General features: G+C 41.4%; 1 protein-coding gene across 3 annotated transcripts in view; it reads left to right on the top strand.

Annotated features, from left to right (window-relative positions):
* LARP4B (La ribonucleoprotein 4B) overlaps window positions 1–16,022 on the top strand; it is an 80,340-nt gene that overhangs the window by 44,353 nt on the left and 19,965 nt on the right. For 2 of the 3 annotated variants that reach the window (XM_066628836.1, XM_066628838.1), the window contains exons 3-9: window positions 4,384–4,531; window positions 5,431–5,592; window positions 9,023–9,104; window positions 11,135–11,271; window positions 13,532–13,635; window positions 15,005–15,115; window positions 15,931–15,984. In XM_066628836.1, coding sequence (XP_066484933.1) covers window positions 4,384–4,531; window positions 5,431–5,592; window positions 9,023–9,104; window positions 11,135–11,271; window positions 13,532–13,635; window positions 15,005–15,115; window positions 15,931–15,984 — 798 coding nt within the window. The remainder of the gene's footprint in view (window positions 1–4,383; window positions 4,532–5,430; window positions 5,593–9,022; window positions 9,105–11,134; window positions 11,272–13,531; window positions 13,636–15,004; window positions 15,116–15,930; window positions 15,985–16,022) is intronic. The other variant, XM_066628839.1, reaches the window with a different exon arrangement.

Here is a 16,022-nt window from a genome sequence, read left to right as displayed (position 1 = left end):
GATATCCTTATCAATTGCTCGTACAACGGAACAGCCATATTTGGGAGTGGCAAGATGGTGATGAGGAATATGTAAGTATTGTCCATCATTTGATTCATAAAGCATCTTTTCAAATAAAGCTCAAATTACAAATCAGAATTTTTCCCTTGAAGGTTTTGATGTGGCATCTGAATGACAGAAAAAATCCAGTAACTTTTCAAAGGTGAAGCTACTCTATGGTGCTAAAACCAAGACTTACATAATGGAATATCTTGATACCGAAGTTGTGAGGGTCATGTACTAATTCTTCCTTGTCTCCCCCTCCCCCACCTTCCAAAAAGTGGGGTGGGAAGATAACAAATGATTTCTGGGTATAATTGAAATGTGTTGAAAGAGGGGATCATTGAAAAAGGGACCATTGGAAAGCCGGGGATATCTGTGTGTGTGTGTGTGTGTGTGTGTGTGTGTGTGTGTGTGTGTGTGTGTGTGTGTGTGTGTGTACCTGGAAGTCTTTAGCTCAGAGTCTGTTCCCATTCCCTAAGGCGTTAATGAGAGTCCATTTGCAGAAATCTTTGACAGCAGGAGTTTGCAAGTTAAAAAAGGTGCTTACAATTTGCTAGCTAAAAAGGCATTGGAAGGAACATTTGTAAACTAAAAAAAGACCGGGTTCTGCTTTTCAACTGTTCCCACTTTTCAGCACTGCTTAGTTCCCTAAACTGTCAAATGAGCAGGGGACACCTATATATAAAACAGCTCAACTGAAGCATATTTCAAGTGTGGTGTAGGCAAAATACTGCGTTGAGCCATCAAATACTGTTTCACCTATGAAAGATTTGAACATTACTTGAACTATTAGAAAACTAATCTGAAATACATTTACCTCCCCCACCAGTACAGCTTGAACTACAAAATACTGATTTTGTTCTCATTATTCTCCACTATTTCCTCATGAGAGGAGATAGTGAGATCATGAGCATATGGATTGAAGAAAGCTTTTGCTATTAATGAGCAAAAAGCTAATTAATGTGAGTGTTACTAATAGTGAGTGTGAGTGTTACTACTGTTTGTGGAAGCAGGTGGGATCTAATTAAGGGAGAAGGGTAGATATGTTTAGTAAGAGCAGCAGCTTTCCCCAGGCAGCTCACCCCAGACATGACATCCCTATTTGGTTAGGGCTTCTGCAAAATTGTGTGACTCTGTTACCTAACTATGCCCATTTCCGTAGACATTCTACTTCTTGTTACAGAATAGCAAGGATAGCTCTTTCATATGTTCACCACACTGCAGCAGCTAAGACATGCAGACTCAAAATCTAGACAAAAAAATTGTTAAATGATTGTGTGCTTTTAATCATTGATTTTAAGCATTGGTTACTAAATCAGTATTTTTAACAACTTTCTACCACTGGTGGGTGGGTTTTCGCACCACTGGTAACAAATGTAGTTGTTTTGGTGTCATCCAGTATGGTCCATTCCCACCCCATGACACCCCTGGTTGTTGTACCCAATTTGAACACACACTGCTTAGATCAACTTTCTAATAAAGAATGAATATACAATCTTTGTGTTTTAAAAGAATGGGACATCTTAAGAGACGGAGCTGTGGAACTCACAGCTTATCACAAGGTAGATCAATCTTGTTACCTTTATTTAGAAAGCCAGGCAAGAGCCTAGGTGAGGCAAAAGGTATTTGATGGAAATTTCAGGTCTAAGCCACCTTTCCCCATAAATATACCGGCATGAGTCTAATCTTAATTCTTTATGGGAAATATTTCACAAACAGACTCATTTATTAACATATACTGTAATGTTGGAGTTTCCAAACTGTGGCCGCACTGGCTAACTGATACATTTTAATTGACTCACTGGCATTATGATTACATGCACTCCCATACCTGTCACCATGTGCATTCTTCCTCTGCTAGATGAAATAGGGACTGGGTCACTCTCGCTGAGAGGCAGGCCAGCAGCAAGCAACCCTGCAAATATTTTGTGAATATTTTTCTCCTATTGTGAAAATTCTAAATTATGTAAATATGCGTATATTTGGCCTGCTCCAGCCCATGACAAGAGCAAGACTGAGTGATGCTCAGGGTCCCTTATTGTAATGCCTGCTAAGTGGGTAAGAGGCACTTTTTAAGTGGGTGCTCTTCTTTCATTTAGCAGAGGGAGAGTAACTGGCCCTCCTCACCCCAGCACTGTCTTTTCTAGTGGCTGCCTGATGGTGTTCTTTTGCATCTTTTTAGTTTGTGAGCGCTTTTGGGACAGGGAGCTGTTATTTGATTTTCTCTGTAAACTGCTTTGTGAACTTTCTGTTGAAAAGTGGTATATAAATACTGTTAATAATGCTCGAATGTTTTACATTCTTATAATGGCTAGCTAACTTGTATATGCAAGTCTTATATACAGTCATAATAGAGAGATGTATGCTTCCTTAGACAAGATTTTAACAGTTTTAAACTAAATCATAAACTTGTTCTGAGTGGCAGATTCCATCATACGCAACTAAACACCATAAAACTACCTCTGCTACCAAATTAATGAATGCTATAATTGCTCCCATTCAGTGCAGAGGACAGTGTATGTCCATTTATATCTGTTTTCTGGCTTCTTGCACCTGACTCTTGCACTCTTCTGCCCGTCACAATCATTTTTGTGGCCCTACATTCAACAGTAATGTTCACATGGGAACTTTAAAACAAAATAATCGGTATAAAATCCAGTTGGTAGAATTAAAATTCACAATTAGCAGTACAATCTCCAGCAAACTCCCCAGAGCCTAGCAGAACAGAAATGTTCATTTGCCAATGAAGGAAGACCTGGAAAACATGCATGGATTTTTGGATTAAGTAATTCTATACACCAGTGGTTCTAAAACTTTGAGGGAGCATTACTCCCTCAAAGTTGTTGTGGGGGAGGAGCTAGGGCAGTGACACGATCCCCAGGATTGTGTCGCTAAGTGGGGTCGAGGGGGGTGCCTTGCACTTACTTTTTACAATGTAGGGCTACAGGAGGTGCAGGGAGCCCTCTGCAGCCCTCCCCAATGCTTGGAGCCTGCAATCAAAGCAGGCACATACCACTTCTGTTCTGCAGGAGTTGCTTTGCGCTCGCTTTGCTTGCAGGTTCCAAGCATCAGAGGGTGTTGCGGACGGCTGCGCAGGGCTCCCCACACCTGCTGCAGCCCTACATTGTAAAAAGTGCAAAGCACCCTCCCCTCTCCCCCTTAGCCGCTCGTGTTGCTGCCTCCCTCCCCTTCCCCCACCCCTTAAAAGGATGGGGGAAAGTGTTACACAAACTGGTGGGTCACCACCCACCAGTTTGAGAACCACTGCTCTAGACTGATGGATAACCAATATGAATGGGATAAGACTTCACTGGTAGGATTAGTTAAATTCAATATAATTCATTGACATCAGTGAATCTGTTTTGCTTTATATCAAAAGAAATTGAAGATGACAAAGTCCTAATGACTTTGGAACTCAATTTCAAATAGTTTAAATAGCGAACATGGATGTAGATAGAGCTCAGGCATCCCTAGTTCTGATTTTTGGGATTTCTTGGCTCCTACTACATCCATGTTTTTTTTTTCTCGAACCATTGACTTTTAAAGTGAAATTAAGCATCTGAATGAAACTGTTGTGCAGAACATTTACAGAAACATTGTAAAGATGAATGGGGTAATGCCGTGGTTCTCAAACTGGGGTATCTGGGGTATCGCCACTCCCCAGTCAGAGAGAAAAGATTGCTACCCCCTTAAGGGACACGTGACCTCACATCTCTCTCACGATAGCGCTGCGGGAAGAAGTTTTTAAACTTACTCCGGAGGGCATGTGGAGCCTACAGACCCCTCTGCAGGCCTCCCTGCACCACAGAACTGCTGCCAACGCGATTGTGACCTACTTCCAGTTTTCGAACAAAAACCAGAAACTGGTCGCAGTTGGCAGCAGTTCTGAGGTGTGGGGAGGTCCCCAGGCTCTGCACGATTTCTGGAGGGCCAGAATAACCTGCAATGAGTTTAAAAAAAAAACAACCTGTTTTCCATGGTACAACTGTGAAAACGCTATCCCTACCCTGCAAGGACTCGAAAGGTCCCAAACTCTCCCAGAGAGTTTGGGAACCTCATGGGTTAATGAAAAACATTCAGAGCAATTTGCATAGAGTTAGAAATGCAAAATATTTATTTTTTTTATGTAAAATCTTTCCCAGCTGTCTCAGAGTATGTATCTATCACCACACCAGGACTGGGTACATTGATACAAAGGAACAGTATACAAAGCAAACCTCTTTGAAAAAGGGTTGAGACTTTGAGATACTGAGTTGCATTAAACTTGCTCTACTTCATTGATTACTCCATAACGTAAAATTCCATTACTCCATAATGTATAATCCAAGCATTCTTTTGTAGGAGTCGGCCAAGGTTTCTGAATTAAATCCTAATGCAAAAGTATGGGGAACTCATATGTTACATTTGGAAGCAAGTGGTGCCACTGATGGTAGTGTGAGCAAGACCTGGGAAGAAATACCAGACCACCCACCAGATTCCTGCAAAGAAGGTATGAGTGAGTTTTTGTAATAGCTTTTGTTTTCTCAGAAGCAATATGTTTAGACACTTCATAGTTCAGTTCTGTAAATAACAGCTTGAATTCCTATTCTTTAGTCAAGCAGAGGGCACTTCTGCTTGTGCAAGCCCTCCTACTACAGCCTACTGTTAACATCCTGTGCAGTTCCAGAGAGGCTCCTCACCCCCAGTAGTGGCCAAAGACAGATGGACAGAACTGCATTTGGAAGAAGGGGACTTTCCTCTTGCGTGAGCTTCTTTCTGCTTGCACAAGTCATGACCAGGGTTTTCTGAAGCAGCTGCCTACATCTTGATGTGTTAGCTCACTGAGAGCAATTGCATCAGGCCCACACGGGCTCCAGCAAGACTTCGGAGGGCCAGAGGCTCATTGGAGACTGGGGGCTTCCTGAGGGCCGGATTGGGAGTCCTCAAGGACCGCAAGTGGCCCCAGGGCCAGCGTTTGGGCACCCATGTTAGCTCAAGCTCTCTTTCAGTTGTTCTTTCAGTCATCTTAAACCTGTAATGGACAACCAAGGTAGCTTACTGACCAAAAATGCAACATGGAGTAATCTCATCTGCTGGACCCAACTTAAAAGGACTGCAATAGGTCTCTTAGAAGGAAGGGTCAGACAGCTTAATTTTGCATTTGACTTCTCCTCCAACAGCAGTCATAAGTAGGCTCAGTTAGTTGCATGCCTGCAATCACTGATGCGTCAATTTCTGTTCAGAATATAACCATCTAGTGGCACTTTAAAGGCTTAACACGTTTATTTAAAGTGCTGTAAAATGTTTTGGCTGTAGCAGCAAGAAACCAAACATATTCCTTTGGAATGGTGTAATTGTTGCAGCTGGTAAAGAATAATAGTTCCTTACTCTACACTTCTTTTTCTACAGGGTTGGAGGCAAATGGGGATGGTGACAAAAAGCACCACAATGAATCATTAACAGAACTGCAAGAACCATCAGTAACAGCTCCGGTATCGGACCAAACCGATATGAACCCTCTGGCTCTAGATCATTCAGAGTATGAATCTATGCACGATAACACTCAGACAGGTAAGAAACAGCCTTCAGGGAAGATTGTTGAAAAGCCATATAAGGTCTGATTTTTCAGCTTCCAATAGTGGTTGTGTTAAATAGCTACATGTCAGGCCAGATAACTGAGAAAATTACAAGCCGTTTTAACATCTCTGAGCAACATGGAATTACAGGTATTGTCACAGAAATGTCTCTAAGCTTAAATAGGAAGCCTCTCTTATTATAGGCCAATATATTATATGCTAATATAATCATCTTGGCAAACCACAACACTTTACCTCAGTGTGCCTGTGCGCATGGATAGGCATGACTCATCCAGAAGGAATTATTGCTTGCCCTGGGCGTGTGACTAAGTTCAGAGTAGTTCTGCTTATATGTGTGCTGTAAAAGCAGTCAAGTGTTGAAGAGCAGGAAGTACAGATAACAGTATTCCAATTATCTATGACCTTCATACAATGATAGTTTAATCAATACCTAGCCAGTAGCACATCTTCAGTTTACTTGGATTTTAGCCCATCTGACCTCCATTCTTTCCTGGGTGTATCAATACACTTAAATATAGAACAGAGGTAAAATATGTAGAATATTATTCATCATATTTTAGGGCAGTGGTTCCCAATTTTTTTTGACTGGCAGCTCCCTTGACATACTGGGCCATTGGCCACAACTCCCCATTAGAGCTATGATTCTATGCATTGTATGGGGAAGTGGGTTTTTTGCAAGGATTCTGCAGCTCCCCTGGCTAGTTTCCGTGGCACCCTAGGGAGCCATGGCTCATGGTTTGGGAACCGCTGCTTGAACGTGTACCTCACTGTGAAGCTCATTCTAAAGAAAAAGCCTTACTCCTCCAGAAGATGATGGGTAGAACGTTGGATTTCTCCTGTCTAAGGTAGTGAGCATCTTTACTGGATGAATTTGGTGCTTAAATCAGCGATAGTTGGCATATTTTGTTACAGAATGGAGACCAGTACAATAGCGAAATGTAATGCATAGTTTTATTTTAAGACGTTAATTAGGATTGTATGCTTGAAATTCTGCACAAAGAAATGATGAATTCCATGACCTAAATAGAAAATGTAAATTTGCTTTATTTAATTCTGCTTTTGCCAGTCATGGATGAAGTGCTTTGCAAGGCACTGAAACTCTGCCTCTAACCACTGGCTCACTGCTCCAGCACACCAACATACTGGCAGTTGTCTACAGATATTCTAAGAACCAGAAACTTCCTCTTTCCAATTAAAAGAGTATTGAGAGGATGTGAGATTCTGCACCAAATACCAAATACTGCACTAATTCCATGTGAATTGGCAACTTTTCAGCTGTAAATGGAAGATACATACCCGTTCAGGTTCCTGTATAGCATACTTTTTATAGTAAGCTAATGTTCTTGTTTTGGGAATCCCAGAATCTTCTCTAGGAACAGAAATCCTGTTTATCACTAAACTAGAGCATCATCTCTAGTTGATGATGCAATGTACAAGTGGTGGACTGCTTTGGAGAAATATAAAGTGTTACAGCAAATCAACTTCCTCTAGCTACCCTGCTTAATCTACTTGGACGCCTCAGCAATTCAGACCCTGAACTTGCTAGTACACTAAAGATGATAGCATTCTTTGAGCAGGTTCACACATCCCCCCAGTCCTAGGTAAAGACAAATCCATGATTCGCGCTTTCGTGACAGTCTGATGTCTGCGTCCCTGTTGCAGGAGAAGTTGGGGAATCTGAGCTATTTGTGCTACTGTCTGTGTCTGTATAGCATATACATCCTTTCTAATTGTAACCAGCGAGAACTGTCATTCCACATCTATTTTGATTGGTCTTGGGTGGTAGCAGTTCCGTTCCCATTAATTGTGTTTGATTATTATGGCTTCATGCTTATTCCACAGAAGTCCATTGCTGAGCTTTAGATGCTTATAGTCACTGGTTCACCATCCTCGTTACAATGCTGTGATTCTTGAATTGTTGACTTTAAATCCAAAGCCCATAGGGGAGAGGCTCTTCAAAATGGTATATGCAATTCTCTAAACCAGTGCAATCCATTTGTGGTTTTTCTACTGATGGTTTTTAATACATTCTAATGGAATGTATTAAAATGTCTCACTCTTTTGGACTTCAATATTTTTAATATGTGATGGCAACGTTATGTCAATTTTGTTTTTTTATACAACATGTCTATAATTTTAAAGGTTAAAGCTTATTCTATAAAGAATGTGAAAAAGACATGTGTTAACAGGGCAGAATACTCCAGTCACCCTTGATTGCTTCCATATGCACAAAGCCAATTCCAGTTCAAATATTTACATACCTTATCTCCTAATGATGGGCATGACTCAAATGGTTCCAACTGGAAGGAAATATTTAAATACTAATGTTTACAGACTCTTATAAAACAAGTGCTGCTTGACTATTCAACTTGGATAATCCATTCTCTTGCCTCCAGTGTGTTATGGTGGCTGTAATTTATCCCAGATATTTTGTATTTAACTGAAGAACAAGATCTCAAGTGTGTGTTCCAATAGCATGGAAATGTGTCTAGACCAGGGTGCCCAAACCCCGGCCCAGGGGCCACTTGCAACCCTCAAGGACTCCCAATCCGGCCCTCAGAAAGACCCCAGTCTCCAATGAGCCTCTGGCCCTCCGGAGACTTACTGGAGCCCATGCTGGCCTGATGCAGCTGCTCTCAGTGTTTTGGCCAACTGTTCGACCTCTTGCATGAGCTGTGGGACATGGGCTCCCTCCACTGCTTACGTTTCACATCTGTGATGCAAACAGCAGCAGCAAAGGAAAGGCTGGCCTTGCTTTGTGCAAGACCTTTTATCAGCCTTGAGCTATTGCAAGCCCTTCATTCGTTCATATAAGTTCCATCTCTAATATATTCATATATGTGAATTAATTCAAATTTGAAATATAAATTATTTTTTTCCCTGGCCCCTGACACATTGTCTGAGAGGTGATGTGGCCCTCCTGCCAAAAAGTTTGGACACCCCGTTCTAGACTGTATATTCAGACATGTCGCAAACGTGTTAACATGTACGTGCTCTTGTCATACACTTCCATCTCCCCTCAAGTATAGTGATTACTGCTTTTGCTTCCTAATCATAGTTAGTATGCACAAACCATAGCGCAGTGAATTGTGTCTGAATCTAATAATGTCAGATAACCAGGAAAAAAGAGCAAGACTCTTGAAACATGCACTTGTATATGTAGTTTGACATTAAGATTTGGAGTTGCTTCAGAACAGAGTTTAGGTGTGCCTAAATAAATTCCATTGAGATAAATTTCTACTGAATCCAGGTGTTTAGGATCTGGTGCAATGTTCCTGTAGTGCTAATTTAAGTGACAAGTCCTTTGCATGCTTAGCACTGTGCCACCATGAATAAATGATCTTGACACATGAAGGAAGCTACTCTTACCGACTTAAATTTGACTTCATATTCTTTGTTATTAGCAGGTAAAGAGCAGCTGCAGCCAGAAGGGCAAGAAGATTTGCGAGAATTGCTTAAAAAGACACTGGAGTTCTGTTTATCTAGGTAAATCTAAAATGACTTGCCCATTAGGGACCACTCTTTAGCTGCCTTTAGGGCAGTGATAGTTACAGGAAATAGTATCATGAAATAAGCTATAAACGTAATATTTAGTTCTGAAATTCTACTGTGGCATTTGGGTTCCATGGAAATTCATTGTTGGTGGGGAGCAAATATGAGAGATTCATATCTTGAAAATTGGAAGGTAACTTAGATAGAAATGAAAATATAATAAAGCAATGGTTCTCAAACTTTTTAGAGACCCAGAGCAGTGGTTCCCAAAGTTCTCCTTGGGAGGAGGGAACCACCTAAGTGCTTGTGGGGGATTGTAGCAACATAATCCCCAGGATCATGCTGCTGCTGGGGAAAGAGGGGTTTCTGGCTTACCTGAAGCCAGTGATGGTGTCCAGGGAGAGAGGTGTGGGAAGCCCTGCAGACACCTCCACGGGGCTCTCCAAGCCTGGAAAATAAAAAAAAGTGAACGGAAGTCATTTCCGGTTTCATGATCAGAAACTTTAAGAGGTTTCATGATCAGAAACTTTAAGAGGCTTCTGATTGCGTTTTTTAATTTTCCAGGCTTGGGGAGCCTTGTGGAGGTGTCCGCAGGGCTTCCTGCACTCCCAAAACCCTATTACTGGTTTCAGGTAAGCCAGAAACCCCCTCTTTCCCCAGCAGCAGTGCTATCGTCGGCATTGTGTTGCTGCAATCCCTGCGCCCTTTAAGGGGCCAGACCTAAGTGCTTCCCCGGCTGGTGGATCGCAACCCACAAGTTTGGGAACCACTGCCCTAGAGACTGCTGCCTGATTTATAAATTCCTAAGGGTGTAGTTATAATGGTGATTGGGCAGCAGTGCACCCACCAGTAGCAGCGTTTTATCCCTTGATGCACATAGCCTAATCTTGCCCACGACACACCAAAAATTATCCTGGATCCACATTTTGAGAACCACTGCGATAAAGTAAATCCATGTGAAGAATGCAAATAAAACTCATGTCCTTAACTTAAATGTTTAGTTTGCTTACCCTCTTTATTCCTCTAATCAAATAGCTTAAATATATCGGAATAAGGCAGTTTTACAAAGCTGTCATGCAGCTGGTAAATGGATGTACAGTGTATGTTCTCTGTCTGTTGTACAGTAACTTTCAGTGCTTGTAGTAAAAAGTTATGGGAGTAGGGAACTATTGGGTTCTCTGTTGTGACCTTTGCTCAGTGGCACAGCATATGCTTGATGTGTGGAAGGTCCTAGGTTCAATTCTTGTTGTTTCCAATTAGGATTGGGAGGAAAAACTGTCTGAAACCTTGGAGAGCTGCAACTTGTCAGCATATAGACAGTACAGAGCTAAGTAGCTTGAATATCTGACTTGGCATAAGGCAGTCTCATATATTTGTGGTCTCCAGCAGAGGAGAATGTTTGGCCCTGGTGCTGATCACTTAAACATGTGGTGTTAGACAGCTGGACTGTAAATTATGTCAAGAGTATTGATTAGCTTTCAGGTTCTCCCCTGCACCTCTGTTATCACTTGTCTCTTCTGTTGAAACAGGATGTCTGCATTGAGTCATGCGAGCCTGCACAATTTGCTTGGTTATTTTAAATACCTATATGCTTTTTTCTTTCCCATGTAGTTCACTGTCAGGACAGCTTACAACAGTGGTATAAAAATGTGATTAAAAACTGGTGACCCACCAAACTGACCACAGCCCACCAGCCACACAGGGCAGCCTACCAGCGCACAATAAATTACCCTGTCTGGGACTACATTCAAATTGTTTGGGGCTTAGTAAAGCAACTGACTCTATGTTCAAGTTGTGAAGGCCTGCAGCCAAGTCAAAACTGGCCTACTTGGAAACAAGAATGGCAGGGCTCGTTTATGAGCAACTGCCAGCTACAAACAGCCAAGGGAATTGAAGTAAATGTGTGGATGTAACTTATATGTAGGCTTACCTTTCTTGGGTTTCATCCTGAAAGAAAGTTTAAATTTTATACTAAAATGCAAAACCAATTGTTTACAGCAAACTCTCCTCTTCCTTTCTACCAGAGAGAATCTTGCCAGTGACATGTACCTTATATCTCAGATGGACAGTGATCAGTATGTGCCAATAATGACAGTAGCTAACCTTGATCACGTCAAGAAGCTTAGTACTGATATGGATTTGATTGTTGAAGTGCTGCGATGTAAGTAATGGGAGGAATAAAGCTTGTAACTGACTTGCATGTAAAGTATGAATAAGCTCCCACTTGAGCCTGTGTAGTAAAGTGCTAGCAAGTTAATTACGTTAATCTCTCTAAAATAATAATTTAGTTTCAAAATAATCTATTATAAAACTTGACTTGTGGGGACACACTCACAGGTGTGGAATCTTCTGGATCTAAAACAAATTATCAGGAATGCCTTTCTAGGAGACATCTTCCTTTTTTGAAGGGGAAAAAAAATCCCTGTGGAATACTCTAGATAAGACAAATTACAGAACTGGATGTTCTGCCTAGCATATACAGATGGGGCCTCCATATCTGCAGATCTTGCTCAACACAGGTCCCCCAGAATTGGCCCAACCTGAACGCTCCGAAGGTGGCCAGAGCTGTGCTCCGGTCATCTCTGGAGGTCTTTCTGAATCCCATAAAGGCCATGTGCATCTACCCATGCCCTCTGTAGGCTTCAGAGTGGTCTTTTCAGGTGCAAAAACACTACTTCTGGTTTCCCAAGAGAAACCGAAAATGACATTTTAATGCCATATAAGGTGTTAGGAACATAAGAACAGCCCCGCTGGATCAGGCCATAGGCCCATCTAGTCCAGCTTCCTCTTTCTCACAGTGGCCCACCAAATGCCCCAGGGAGCACACCAGATAACAAGAGACCTGCATCCGGGTGCCCTCCCTTGCATCTGACATAGCCCATTTCTAAAATCAGGAAGTTGCCCATACACATCATGTGTTCTGAGGCCCGGGGAAGCCCACCAGGGGTTTCCTGAAGGAAAACGGAAGTAGCTTTTCCACGCGAAAAGGCCATTGTGAAGCCTGCAGAGGCCACAGCAGATGCATGCTGCATTTGTGGGCTTCAGAAAGACCTCCAAAGGCAACCTGGAAGGCTTAAAGAAACAAACTGCACTTTTCATTATTGGGGGTGGGGGGGTGGGAGTCCTGAGAACCGATTCCCTGCAGATAACAAGGCCTCATCTCTAATAACTAGAACAGTGTTTCTCAAACTGTGGATTAGGACGCACTAGATAGGTTGCAAATCAATTTCAGGTTGGTCCCCATTCATTTCAGTGTGTATTTTATTTTTAATAGACTTGACATTACCAAATATGACTGCATTTGGGGAAATGTTAAGGATCTTTACTTTTAATAGGCTACTGCGTATATGCTTTTTGACAATGTTAGTCAATGGGGCTTACTCCGGGTAAGTATGGATAGGATTGCAGCCTTTGGGATGTTCGGGGAATAAACAGATCAGCAACAGTTTGGGAGAGTTAAAAAGGTTCTTTATTTTAAGTAATTTTTTTAAACTTAGACCTATTGTAAACTTCTAATTTACTGACCTGCTTACTTGATTTGATTTTTATCATGGGGGGGGGGGTTTGTTAAAAATTTCCTGCTCAATGTTGTCACTTTTGGCTGTGATGTCATTTCCAGTGGGTCCCAACAGATGGTCATTCTAAAAGGTGTTTCCTGGTGCTAAAACATTTGAGATCCACTGACCTAGAACATTTATCTGTTTCTTTATATCCAATGTTATCTAATGTTCTCATCATGAACTGAATCTCATTTAAACAAAATAACTACGAATGAGAGGCAAGCTGAAGTGTGACTAATGGTATGCTTAACTGCTGGTTTTGAGGAATGTTAATTGACCGGTAGTGCAAAGGATACACCCCACTTCTCCTTACTTTGGAATATTCTTCTTCCATTGGAATTCTATGGAGACAAACAACGAGTTTTCTGCTCCAGGCAGGTGCTGGGCTTCCATCTGGTCTCCCAGATCCTTCTTGGTCTCTAAGAATCACTTCCTCCACATCATGCATGGTTGTTTCTGGGGAAACTACACATGACTCCCTCTAAGGAGTAGTGTTTAGGTATGGCTTTTTCCCAAACTAGAAAATAATACAGTGGAGAAAGATGGGTTATTGAACACAATAAGAATGTTGTGGCACATGCTTTAAGGGCCAAGCTTGTCACTTATATTGGGGACTAGGAAAGTCTCACGGGGTAATAGGAGTCATGTTTAAAAATTTTTGTTGGCATCTCTTTGTTGTCTCATTGCTTTGGACAGCGCTAGGTAGCATTCAGATCTGTATCCTAAAGATCTACTATTCTAGAACAAGTAATAATCTGTAGCTTTTAAGGATAAAAGTTGCATGTTACAAGAGACGTGTTACAAAGCAAAACGCTACTTAATTTGTTAGTGTCCAAGTAACAGTGTTGTGTCTCCCCTCAGCATTGCCTTTAGTCCAAGTGGATGAGAAGGGCGAAAAAGTCAGGCCAAACCAGAATCGCTGCATTGTGATTTTACGTGAAGTACCCGAATCTACTCCCATTGAAGTAAGTACTTTGGACATCAGCAAAACCAACTTCCTGTGTATATGAACCAACCATTAGCTAGAATTAGAATTTATAGATACGCATATTAAAAATGCATTGTTAAAGTATACCAACAGTCCCACACACATTCCTGATCACTAAATGCTTAGTTCAAAGAGTTTTGAATTGCCCCTGAGAGAAGACCTTTGGACCTCTGCAGAAATGCATTTCTGCAGAGTTTGCAAGTAGCACCAAGTGTCCGTATATATACTTTCACCATAAGACTGTTCTTGGAACGGAGCAGGGATAATTTTCACAGAAGGGATTAAAACAGTGTAGATTCTGAAACATTGATGCAACATATTATCTGTGGCATACCTGACCAGTACAGGAAAAGACCTGTAGTTCTTAATAGTTCAAGTGTGTGTTCTTACCAATAACTTTGGTATCAACTTTTTTGAATTTAGTTTTCGATTATGTTGCTGTAACTTCATGCCCATCAAGTACTCAACCAAGTCAGAATTTGCTGTGTTTGGCATGGCCTATAAGGATACAATAGAGGCTTTTGCAAATCACTAAATATGGGGATGATGGGCAGTGCTTCAGTGAATTTTTTTCCAAAACCTTAATAGGCATTTGCAATGATTGAGTGATAGACACCAAAGGCAGTTGTTTTAAGGCAGCTTGACTGTACATGCTTTGAATGAAGGATATTTAGGAAACCAAGAAGCTAATATCAGGGTTGTGTAATGTCTAAGCTTTTGGAAAGAGGGAAATGGGAGTCTCATATTTTGGAGGATTCACAAATTGTGTATGAACTAATGTCAGCTGAAGAAGGGGAATCTATAGATCTTTGTATTTGTGAGGCTGATACTTGAGAAGGTTGTATTCTGCATCAAAAGGCCAGAATTTGGTACATGGTACTCTAACATGGCCTATCTGCACCTGGGACACTTCTATAGTTAATGCTCTAAATGCAGTATACCAGTCCTCCATGATAGGCTTGCTTCCTGCTGGAATGCTGCTAGTCTTATTTGATGGAATGAAGGTCCTCTTCACACATAATGACATAACTTGTTGTTGTTTGGTACACTAAGTAAAACCTTCCTTTCAGCAAGGAAAGGAAGAAAAAAAAGTTGTTTTTAAAAAAAAAGTTGTTATGCAGTGGCATTGAATTGCTAGGTGGTAGCCAGTGCAAGATAGAAAAGTATTTACATGGGCTGGGAGCCTGGAATTCTGGGAGTGGCTTAGTGTACTGTGTCATTTTGCACTAAAATTAGTGTAGCTTCTGGTATGTTACTATCTGGTTCCTTAGCTTTCAGTATAACAACAAAGCTGTATTCTTCCCAGTGTTCAGTTAACACTTCTCTTTTCCATTCTGTTTTCTTAGGAGGTTGAAGCGCTCTTCAGGGGAGACAACTTGCCTAAGTTCATAAACTGTGAGTTTGCCCACAATGGCAGCTGGTACATTACATTTGAGTCTGAAGCAGATGCACAGCAGGTGAGCTCTCTCTGATGGCATGCATGTGGATTGTGTCAGTGTAAGGGTGGTCTTGGCTGAAGTGGCTTGAGCAGAGTTCCTTGAAGTTGGTTTGTCATAAATACTTTACACGGAAGCCATAGGTGTGGAATGCCAATAGAGTCCTATATTATGCATAACTGCAACGTTAGGGCAAAATAAATTTGATATCTCAGCCTCCATAGCCACATTTAACATCTGCATTATCTTAAGGCTACAGTTTTTAGAGGCAAGTTAAATCCCACTGAAATCGATTAAGCACTCTACTCCTGTTTGATTTCGGTAGGACTTGTTCATGTCTGCTTTGTCTGGATTGTTCTGAAGACCTAGTTCATAACTATAACTGAACCGGAGTTTGTGGATTGGAAGTATCATATGTGACCACCAAAAAGCTCTGTTAAAGTGAAAGCTGATAACCTTGAGAACCTGACTAGAATACTTTATAAGCCTGAACTGAGCCCAGGGCCAGTGTGACTCACTCACACTAACACCGTGACATTTTAACATTGCTCTTGCTTCTCACTATCTGAATTTTAGGAAGGGGAAGTGACCACACTTCTGCTTTACAGAATCCCCTTTAAAAACCAGGGAATGGGAAAGAGTGAGAGGAGTGGGAAACTGGCATTGTCAGGCGAGTAGCCACACCACTTGCACATAATTAGATGCAGCTGGGAGGGGGTTATTGGGTAGAATGTCCTCCATAAATGAAAGCCTGAAGTCCCTTATACTTAGCATACTGCTTTTTTGTAACTAATGACTTACTCCAATTTCTAAAACAAATATTTGATCTTCAAAAGGCTTACAGATACCTTAGAGAAGAAGTGAAAATTTTCCAAGGAAAGCCAATTAAGGTAAGTGTGTTCTTTCGTTTGTATTTTGGTTGTTATAC

The sequence above is a fragment of the Tiliqua scincoides genome, chromosome 5, assembly GCF_035046505.1.
Source record: "Tiliqua scincoides isolate rTilSci1 chromosome 5, rTilSci1.hap2, whole genome shotgun sequence".
Taxonomy (NCBI): Eukaryota; Metazoa; Chordata; class Lepidosauria; order Squamata; family Scincidae; genus Tiliqua; species Tiliqua scincoides.
The sequence above is the reverse complement of the archived record's forward strand: the minus strand, read 5'-3'. Positions and strand labels throughout refer to the sequence as shown.